The sequence below is a fragment of the Coffea arabica genome, chromosome 6e (genome assembly GCF_036785885.1).
Source record: "Coffea arabica cultivar ET-39 chromosome 6e, Coffea Arabica ET-39 HiFi, whole genome shotgun sequence".
NCBI classification, from domain to species: Eukaryota; Viridiplantae; Streptophyta; class Magnoliopsida; order Gentianales; family Rubiaceae; genus Coffea; species Coffea arabica.
In genome coordinates, this window is record NC_092321.1 from 22,236,222 (window position 1) to 22,247,293 (window position 11,072).

The 11,072-nt window shown below is 34.7% G+C and overlaps 1 protein-coding gene and 1 pseudogene across 1 annotated transcript; both read right to left on the minus strand.

Moving 5' to 3' along the window:
• Positions 1 to 556: 556 nt before the first annotated feature.
• On the minus strand, positions 557 to 2,230 carry LOC140010020 (uncharacterized). Its single transcript, XM_072056401.1, has 2 exons — positions 1,151 to 2,230; positions 557 to 816 (listed from the first exon to the last, which is right to left on the minus strand). The coding sequence occupies exons 1-2, from the start codon at positions 2,214 to 2,216 to the stop codon at positions 782 to 784; spliced, it is 1,101 nt and encodes a 366-aa protein (XP_071912502.1). The 5' UTR covers positions 2,217 to 2,230; the 3' UTR covers positions 557 to 781.
• Positions 2,231 to 3,547: 1,317 nt separating this feature from the next.
• On the minus strand, positions 3,548 to 9,355 carry LOC113696592 (probable jasmonic acid carboxyl methyltransferase 2; annotated as a pseudogene).
• Positions 9,356 to 11,072: the final 1,717 nt, after the last annotated feature.

Consider the following 11,072-nt stretch of genomic DNA (forward strand, 5'->3'; position numbering starts at 1 on the left):
CTTCATATGTTAATCGAGACATGGGATAAATTGTTTTGAAAAAATTCAGAGGAGTTTGGAAATTCAAGGTTCTTGAGGGCATTCTGTTTATGAGATATGTAGCAGTTAAAATTGCTTCGCCCCATAGATATTTAGGAACATTTCTTGAAAAAAGTAATGCCCTCGCCACTTCTAAAAGATGTTTATTTTTTCTTTCAGCTACCCCATTCTGTTGTGGGGTATCATTGCAGGAGCTTTGATGCACAATCCCTTTTTCAAGAAAAAAACTTCCCAAAATTTTATTGAAATATTCTTTTCCATTGTCACTCCGAACAATTTTGATTTTTTCTTGAAATTGTGTCAAAAACATGCTGTAGAATTTTTGAAACACACTTGCAACCTCTGATTTCTCTCTTAACAAATACACCCAACAAACTCTTGTGTGATCATCGATGAATGTAACAAACCATTTTTTCCAAATGAAGTTGAAATTCTAGAGGGACCCCAAACATCAGTATGTAATAGAAAAAATGGTTTTGAGGGTTGATAAGGATGTATAGAAAATGTAGACCGATGATGTTTAGCCAATTCGCAGATTTCACATTGAAAAGAAGATGAATCTTTATTCTTAAACAAATCTGGAAATAAGTATTTCATGTAATAAAAACTAGGATGTCCTAGTCTAAAGTTCCATAACATAATCTCTTTATTACTAGTAATAGAGACAGACCCGTAACATGTGTTTTTGATTGGTGTTGTCATGTTTAATCCATCTTCAAGGAAGTAAAGTCCCCCATTTTCTCTAGCACATCCAATCATCCTCCCCGTGGTCAGTTCCTGAAACTCACAAAAAGAGGGGAAAAATTAATCCGACACTTGAGATCCCTAGTTAATTTACTTATGGACAGCAAATTGCATGATAACTTTGGAACGTGAAGAACTCTATGAAGTGTTATAGTAGGAGAGATGACAACGGAACCTATGCTAGCTATGACGGATAATGATCCGTCAGCAACCTTGACCCTTTTATTGCCTGCACATGGACTGTAGGTAGAAAATAATTGTGACGAACTAGTCATATGGTCAGTGGCCCCAGAATCAATAACCCATACAATTTGTGGACAAGATGCATTTGATGTTTTACATGAAAGAGCAATAGTAAAACGTTTACCATTTTTAGCAAAAGAACAGAAAGGAGTGAAGCTTTTTGGCTCAGTGACTGAAAATTGTGGAGACTTAAAGAGTTTGTACAGTTGGCTTAATTGTTCCTTTGTGAAGGCTGGTGTCTCAGAGTCAGTTTGTTGCTTTTGAGAATCCTCATTCACAGTCTGCAACACCTTGCTATCACCTCCATTTTTCTTCTTGAAATTCGATGGTTTCCCATGTAATTTCCAGCACGTGTCTTTTGTGTGCCACGACTTTTTACAGTGTTCACACCAAGGCTTCCTTCTTTTATCTCCGTCCAAATCTGTCCCCTTAGAAACCAATGCTGAAGTCTCAACTTCATCCTCTGCCTTGGACTTTAGCATCACCTTACGCCTTGATTCTTCTCTTCTGACCTCATAAAATACTTCACGAATGGAGTGGAGAGGCTTCCTGCCCAAAATACGACCTCGCACCTCATCAAGTTCTTGATTTAGTCCAGCCAAGAAGACATAGACTCTGTCGTTCTCCTCCCGTTTCTTGTATCGAACACTGTCTGCACGGCAGTCCCATTCATCCTCATAACAAAGATCCAATTCCTGCCATAAAGTTACCATCTGATTGTAATAGGTTGTAACATCTCTATCTTCTTGTCTTGATTTCCACAATTTCGTCTTGAGATTGAAAATTTGAGACGAATTCTCTATATCGGAATACATATCCCGGACAGCGTCCCACACATCCTTGGCTGTGGGCAGAAATAAGTGTGGCTTTCCTATCGCTGGTTCCATAGAGTTTATCAACCAAGCGATAACTAGAGAGTTCTCTGAATGCCATCTCTTCAAATTGGGATCTTCAGCAGCTAGTTGTTGAATTTCTCCAGTAAGGTGGCCGAGTTTACCTCTGCCATCGATAGCCAGTTTTACAGATTGAGCCCATTCCAGATAATTGGAACCATTTAATTTATAAACGGTTATTTGTAGGGAAGAAGAATTTGAAGCGGAGTAATCTGTAGTTTGGATAACTACTGAAGACGAGGATGAGTCTTCTCTTGTGTGAGCAGTCGATCCAGTCATGGCTGCTCGGTAGTTCATGGCAGGAATTGGTACAGAGCCAGAGCTCTGATACCATGTAAATTTTAAAAGAAAAGGAAAACTGAACAAAAAACTCTACTTTTCTTTATTTTCCCACTCCCTAAAATATGCTTACAAGGTAGGCATTTATAGGACAACCCTATCATAGTTCTGCCACCACTTAAGGTAATAGAACCATGATTTTAGGGATTACATAATCAACTCATATCCTATCTATTCAAACCTGATTGATCATAAGCAATAAAATCCCATAATCATGGGAGGTAATATCTCTCATAATCATGGGAGATAATTATGGAAGATAATATCTCCTATAATCATAGGAGATAATATCTTCGACAGATATCTACATCAAAGCACTTTTCCTGGCTGTTTTCGTGATCTCAGTTGCAAGCTTAAGTCGGTTTCATTGCAACCACCTTAAGTTTGAAGGGGTGTTAATGTAAACAATTCTGTTGCAGCAATCCTAAATTTCTCTGACAGACATGCATCTAGATACAAGGCGGAGAAAAGGCAGCGAGAAGGGTCAACAAAACGTACACATCCTTGATGGGGAGTTGCTGATTGCCGCTTCGGAGATTGTTATGAAAGTAAGCACATCAAACATAGCATAGATATATAGATCTGAAAATCAATTGATGTAATAGATCTGACAAATAATAAACTAGATCATAATATTGAAACGCCAAGAGTATTTCTACCATATGAATATTACTGTAATCCAATAAATCTATTTGCATGTCTTCCGATAGTTAGACTTGATAAAAACTGCTTCGAGTCTAAAGAAAAAAAAATTAAATCTAACTTCTAGATCTAGTTTTTGAGATCTACCAAATCTTTAATATATGACCCACATGAAACGGACAAAAACGCAAAAAACTCCCACTAGAAAAATTTAGGAGTGAAAGAATATTTCATTAGGAAATCTTAGAGAATAATCTTTCACTAAAAAAGAATGTATTCGAATAAAGGAAACAATATAGGGAGAGGCCCACTCCCATAGGGAAGGATGAGATTATCTGGTCTCTTCCCATGGGAGAGTCAAATGAAGTTTTGGTTAGGGCTTTTAAAGAGAAGTTCTAGAAAGAGAAAGAAGAGAGAATACATTGCAAATGCCTTAAATAACATTAAAGTTTGAAATCACAATGGCAATTCCATTGTACATACCAATGGGTCTTATATTAAAATCAAAAACGAAAATTCAGCACACTTCCTGAACTGTTGAATGATGACAAGCAAACGAATTCCACAATTTTTAGGAACGAAGTAATGGATTTTCTTGTGCAAGCAGCATTCAGCTGATAGAATAGCACCAATCTGTATAGATTCTTTCAGTTCTTAAACATTTGGGGACTCTTTCTCGTAACCGATATGACCAAATTGATGAACATGGGCGTGGTCCTTGAGTATTCATCCACCAGTTCTGCATATTTCATGAACAAATCATCTGTAATATCTCCTCCAAAATGAGATTCGAACATAGATTCAACTACGGCCCTAATGGACTTCGCTACTCTGCGACCCTTAGATGACAGTTGGTGTTTGTTCTCCTCGATTCTACAAACAAAGTCGCTTTGGAAATCCGCGTCCCACTCAAATTCAAATGCTTTTAGACCGTTAATCACGAAAGAACCTTCTTCTTCTACCTCAATTCTAACTTCATCCACAGATGGAGCATAGTAAGGGACATTAAAGGAATCAATTTTCTCCTCTAGAACACGTCCCTGCAATAATTAAATTAAGTAAATACTACTGATCATGACTAGAAGTTTAAGGAAAATAGCTTGCTACAATTATAAAATCGAAGGTTTTCAGTAAACAAAAATTCCAAAAATTCAATTAATACGAAGGACACAAAATGCCATGTGCTTAAAACTACATTAATGAGTGCGTTTAGATAGAATATTATTTGAAAAAAATTAAAATAATTACTGCAGTATTTTCTGTGAAGTGATTATGTGAAATATAAAAGTGGTTAAGAAACAAAAAGGTAATTAAAAAACGTATATGTGACATAAGTCATTTTTTCCTGAATAATCACATATTTGAACATGCCCTCGGTGAGGACGAATAACACATTTACATCACATCACTAAAAAAGTGAAAAAGAAAAAGTGAAATAGACGTGTGTTTAGATAGAAGATTATTTTAAAATTTTTAAATAATTATTGTATCACTTTTTATTATATAATATATATATGAAATAAAAAGATAATTAAAAACTGTTTATAATACAGAATTAAAGTATTACATGTTACCTCGGAAACCATGCTCATTAGGGCTTTGGCTAAAAATTCCCACGTATGGAAACTACCTTCCATGGAGGGATCTGCGGAGGTCCTGCCTAAGAATGATAGGACCATGTGGCTGCCAGGGATCATCTCTTCTGACCGTGACTTGAGAAACCGTGAAAAGTCTTTCTGAAACTGCAAGAAGTATGCCTTCCTAACGCTTGGTGGACTTGTGCTGGAAATGTAGATCTTTCCTTTGTTTAATGGTACGGCAGCAGCTTCATCCAGATGAGGAGGAACCTATTCATCAGCAGCATGTCAGATTGGTATTGCTATCAGACGTTTAGTACAGAGCACAATTGTTTTTGTGACTTCGTAAATGCTACACGGTGACTTCTTTACAAGTAACAAAGTTTCTATGCCTTGGTTTGTTAGTCACAAACTCACAATAAGACATCACCTGGAAAAAGAATAAGCATTTCCAAAGAAATTGAACCTTCAAAGATAAATTTTAGTAATTAGTCTTTAGGTTAAAAAAAAAACAATTTCACTTTATTAACAAAAGTATAAAATCGCCGATTCACAGTTCGTTCCAATTTGCACAGCTTGCATGGTTCATATGATTTTAACCGGTGCTTAGACCTAATCAATCCAAAGCATGAATCAGATTGAAATCATGCTAGTTCTGTGGTACAATCGATGGAACTAGTAAGTCCGATCCGATTTTCAAAATATTACCTAAATATTAAAAGTCAAAAAGAAAACACTTTAAGTGGCACGCTAGCCTGGTTATCAACAGTTCAACAACTGCAAAGGCTACGAATTTAATCATTTCTTGATAAGCAAACCACCCACATTTTGCCCCGCCACCCAACAAATACTTGGATACATTAAAAGAAATATTTTGAAAAAGTAGAAATCAAGTGATGGAAAAAAAAATGTACAAGAGGACACAATTTAACAGAATCAATCATTATAGCGTTTGTAATTTGAAATTTGACCATTTACGTAGTGTCTTTTAGGCAATCACACAAGCTACGAGTACATTACAAGGATTGCCAAGGCAGTAAGTATGAAATTTTATGGACCATCTCAAGCTCTCTGGAAATTCTTAGTTTTGAAAAATGATAGTAATCGACAACCAATAGTTTAATTGATAAAACAAGGAAGTCCCGGGGGGAGATTATTGGGGAGTACGCAGCTATGTCTGTCCTTTTGTGATTCTTGGAAGTTAAATCACAAAAAGACAGAAGAAAAGAATGGGCAAGTAGTATAGCAATATTAGGCAAATAGGAAGAGATCAGTTAAACCATTGTTGCCCACTTGCAAACCGACTTGCTTCCAAATCCCGTCTCCTTCCAGAAACAACAACACTAATAAAAGGAAAAAAATTGAGAGACATTGAAAAATAAAATACTTATAACAAGTTGCTTTTGTTTGTAGAGCAAGTTGGTCATTAGCAAACACGCTTCTGTTCTGTGTGCTTAAATGTCCCCAACAAAATCCTAAACATCGGCCAATCGCCCTCTCCAAATTGCAAATAATCGATCTTGTTTGTGTTTTCCCTTAACTGCCTCTGAGAAAATCCAAACTACCAGCCAATTGTCCTTTCCAAAGGGATAATTTCAGAAACCTTTCTTGAGGTTTTTAACAATTTCATTTAGCTCCCTCAAGATTTAAAAATTACACATACCTCTCTTGTCATTTAAAATGACAATACTACCCTTAAATATTTTAATGAAATTCCCTTGTTTGGTATGTTTATACTTAGAATGACTTTTAAAATTATTTTTTATTCTTTTTCCTTTTTATTCCTTATTTTTAATTTTTTGCTAATAAAACTGTGGAATTACCATTGTTACCTCTATCTTCTATTGTAACCAAATGTCGAACTAGTGATTATTTTGATGAATTAATTTTATATGCAATCCAATGTTTTTGCTGATCTTTGTTTTCTATTTTTTGGCATTAAAATTTACAATAAATCAAAAGAAAATGGTCCAAAACCGCTACTAAATCATGATAATCCCACTACTCAAAAATTCATAAATTCTAAATGAATTATTTCAACATTTTCTTTTCTATCTTATGAATTTAAATCTATAATAAAATACCATCAAAAGTATTCTATTATAATGATAAAATTATTATTATAGTTGTTTATCAAATAGTAAATAATTTGGCACCTTTTCTTATAATTGTACTAGATAATCTTATAATTATATAGGAAAGTAAATTAAAACTCATTACACAAGGACATTTTTGGCTATTCATTTAAAAATTTGACCAAGTCAAATATTATTTTAAGGTTTTGTTATTAAAACTATCAAATCAAGGGAGGTAGGTGTAATTTTTCAAATCTCAGGGGAGCTCGGTGAAATTATCAGAAACCTCAGGGAAGGTTTCTAAAATTATCCCCTTACCAAATTGCAAATATTCGATCTTGTTTGTGTTTTCGCTTAAATGTCTCTGACAAAATCCTAACCACCAGCCAATTTCTCTTTCCAAATTGCAAATATTCGATCTTTTTTGTATTCTAGGGGCTGTTATACCACTGTATTTCCAACGAATCTGGCATATGGTACTCTTTAATCACATGTCTATCTTCATTCGAGGTCAGGAGGGCAGATCGGAAGGGTAATTCTGACAACTAATATCATTATTGTTTGGGTAAAATACACTTTATCCTGTAATTTAGTACTTTGTTACATAATTATTTTATGGTTTGAAAAATTATATACAATCCTTTTATAATTTGGATTAAAATATCAAAGTTACGAAATTTTCATTCCATAATGAAGTTGAAAATTATTAATTAACCACAAGGGGAGATTGTCTGGTAAAATACTAAACTATAAGGAAATCATGTAGTAAAATATAAAACCATAAACTATCATGTATATTAAGTTTATATATTTTGGTCATTTCAGTCATTTTAGTTTTTAAACAAGGGTATTCTCGACGTTTCTTTGTGTTCCGTTACAAAGAATCATTACCATCACATTGACATTTTAGTCCAAACTAAGAGAAGATTATGTATAAATTTTAAAACTACGGAGAGATTATATGAAAAATTACTAAACCACAAAAGGGTAAAGTGTATTTTACCCACCTTGTTTTGGCTTAAAATTCTAGCTTAGACAATATGATTTGCCATTTGGCAATTGGTAGTGTCAAAATTTTGTCCAACATTTTTTCAACATCTTATGTAAAAAAAGCTCTGCTTGGATTGAGATTTTTTTCCATAAATTGTTTTTGTTTATGAAGTTTACAGTAATAAACTTAAAAAATACTCTAAAAATACACACTTAAATACACTAAAAAATAAAAAAAAATAAATCTTAAATTTCTTTCTTCTTCCACACACCATCGGCCACCATCGCTATCCGCCACCTCCCCTCCTTTTTTCCCCTTCTCTATCTCTCCCTCCCTTTATTCCCCCACCTCTCTCCCCCTTCCTCCCTATCCCTATTTTCTCCCTCCTTTTCCCTCCCCTCCTTCCCTCTCTCTGGTCATCACAGGACCAGAAAAAAGGAGGGGGATGCGGTGGGAGGGAAGGGGTTGAGGGAGGAAAGAGAGAGGGGGAGGAGAAGGAAGGAGAGAAGAGAGGGACAGAGAGGAGAGAGGGAGGGAGGAAAGTAGATGGGGAGGCCGATGGTGGCGTTGGAGGAGCTGATGGACAGTGGTGAAATTTTTTTAAAATTTTAAAAGTATACATCTTGAAAAATATCTAATTCAAATGAACCATTTATAGTAGTTGTTTTTCACATATGCTGTTATGGTAAAATTATTTAAAAACACTCCCAAAATACCTAATCTATGTAGAGATTATAGTAGCATCATAAATATGGTAGCTTTATAAGTTATAGACATGTATAAAACTCTCCGAATCATTATTTTTGTTTCACTTGGGATTTTAAATATTTGTAAAACTGCCTAAAAAAATAAAAATACCGAGAATATAGAGATAAACGGATAGAAATGATGATAAAGTCGGGAAAACTAGTAGTCAAGAGCAGTTTATTACTTTCAAAATCATTAGTGTTCGTATCAATCATATTTTCCAAAAATAAGAATAGAAATTGGTAAGTTTGAATCTTCCATTTTGGTCTTAAGAAAATTTGGAAGAAGCTCACCTGAGATAGCCAATGAAGACTTGTGGAAGAGTGAACAAAATGCAGACTCTTCTTAGGAAACAGCCTTCCATAAAACGAACCTGCATGCATGCTATGAAACAATTGCTCCGGAAACCTTTACCCTTCTCTTCTTCCTGCTTCTGGTAGAATGCCGGCAATGACACGGATATATTGTTGAAGTCATTGCCTGGAAGATCATTAAGAGAAATCCTCAACTCTGGGAGCGAATTACCCATTGTAACACTTTTGTAGGTTACCAAGTCTATGACTTTTGATATAAACATTAAAGTGTTAGGCCCCGATGAACAGCCTAGATCTGCAATGCCCATGCTCTCCGGGAAATTCTTGCACAAAATGTCGTTCACTGCTTCCTCAATACTAGGGTTTTCATAGCTCATTATCTTCCTCTGCAAGTAAAATCAAGAGAAATTAATCTCTTCTAGCTAAAACAAACCAATGAGAAATTACATAGGGCGGACAAAAAAAACCAGGACTCTGACCCAACAAAAGAGAAGGGAAATAATTAAATAATCATTCTTTAAGTTGTTATGTGTATCATCTCTTTTGCTAACTAAATTATGGTGCTCGAAATCGCATTTCAATCTTTATGATGTACTTCATATATTAGTAACTGATCACTAGCACCTTAATTAATATTCTGTGCTGGTGACATGGTTACATATCTAAATCACACCTGTACGTCTGAATTCTTTGCATAGCTGGTCTCTCCTTCCCCGCCATTCATGTGAAGAACTTGAATATTGGTATCCATTGCTCTTGTCTCGACGGGTGGGCAAGCTAAGTGTGGGTGTGTGAATGGAATGCGATTTTTGCCTGTGCAAGTTTGACGGATGTGTGTTTGCCCAGGATTTTATAGACCATGCATCCTGGGGACGAACCCACATTTGAGCGAATGCGCCACCCAAATTCTATTCAGGAATTCCTCGTTCATTTTTTTAATGTTTTTCATATTGATCTACTCGGCATAAGGTAAAGATTGACATAAAAAAAAATCAAAGAAACATGTTCTAATCGAGATAGAAAAATAAGAACATTATAGATGCTGTTACTTTTAATGTTTTAGACCATTTTTAGCCCCTAGATTTCTTATGTTTGAATGGCATTTCTCCAGGGATGGAGGCAGAATGAGGGATGACAACGGGACAAGTTTGGAGTGTAAAGGATACTACAAAAGAAATTTGAACAATACAAAGTTGAATAAACAAAAGATGGCTTCGAACCATGATTCAAAATAACTTTTCTTTAGGGTTTATTTGTCCAAAATTTGTGTGCAAAAGAACTTGAACAAATATTCTTTAGAATAATTTGAAATTTGTTTGTTTTCTACTCTTATACTACATAAGACAAGCTCTACTTCAACTATAGTATATTTTTGCATAGAATTCTAGATAGTAAAAAAGTGATTTTCTGCAACAAACAACTCTCTACTTGATCTTTTACGAAAGATACATGTCATGAGTTGGAAGTTGTTTTCATGTCTTTTCCTTGATTTGTGTTAGTCAAGAGGTTCCTCTGTACTAACACAAGTGGTCAGTAATTTTCCAGATGCTTTAGACACCATTTGGAAGGTTATTATCCGCCAAATTTGAAAAGTGCCAAAACAGAAAAATTGAACTTTTTGACAGTTACTAAGGATCCGCCTACGGATCATAATGGATCCATTCATGGATTTAGTTTTGACAGGTTCGAAAAAATTTTACAACTCTCTGGAGAGAATCCGATCTTCGAATTCGATTAACCTTCTATAGAATCAGGGGTCGGATTCTGAATAATCTATGGCCAGATTCTGAATTTTGAAAATATTTAACAATTCTTCGCTATTTTCAAAATTTAGAAAATGGATTTTTCAAAAGATCACTGAATAATCTGACAATCATATTTATTAATAATGGCGTCTTTCGATTGAACCATTATCATAGTGAAGATTCTTTGAAACTAGTTAATACAAGATGGTAGATAAACTTTGAACCACTTGGATTAAGCTTGTAAATACAACACACATCGATCAATACACAGCCATAAATTCTTTAATGATACATTTTACGTTCTTGTATTACTATCCTTTCATGAATGTTTCAGAACAAAGCCTTAACTTTGTAGTTGTTGAACTTGCATTCATATAGGCCACATCTTAGTGCCCCTGCCATTGACAGCACTTTCAAGATTCGTTAAGGATTCAATAACTCAACTTAGCCTTGAATAGACGAGAATAAAATGCACTGTTTTACTTTAAAATGAATAAATATTATGATGTCTCAACCATTAGAATGATATACTTTCATTCATCGAATTCAAGACTAGACATTGTATTAGAATGCTATTTAATGTTGAATTGAGGTTCCATCATTAATAGTCATTAATTTTGGACTTCAAATCCATTCTGCTTGATGAATCTTTTCATAGACATATGATATACACCAAGTCTTTTGATAATCTCTTCATCAAAGGATTGCTCAAGTTTTTATTAG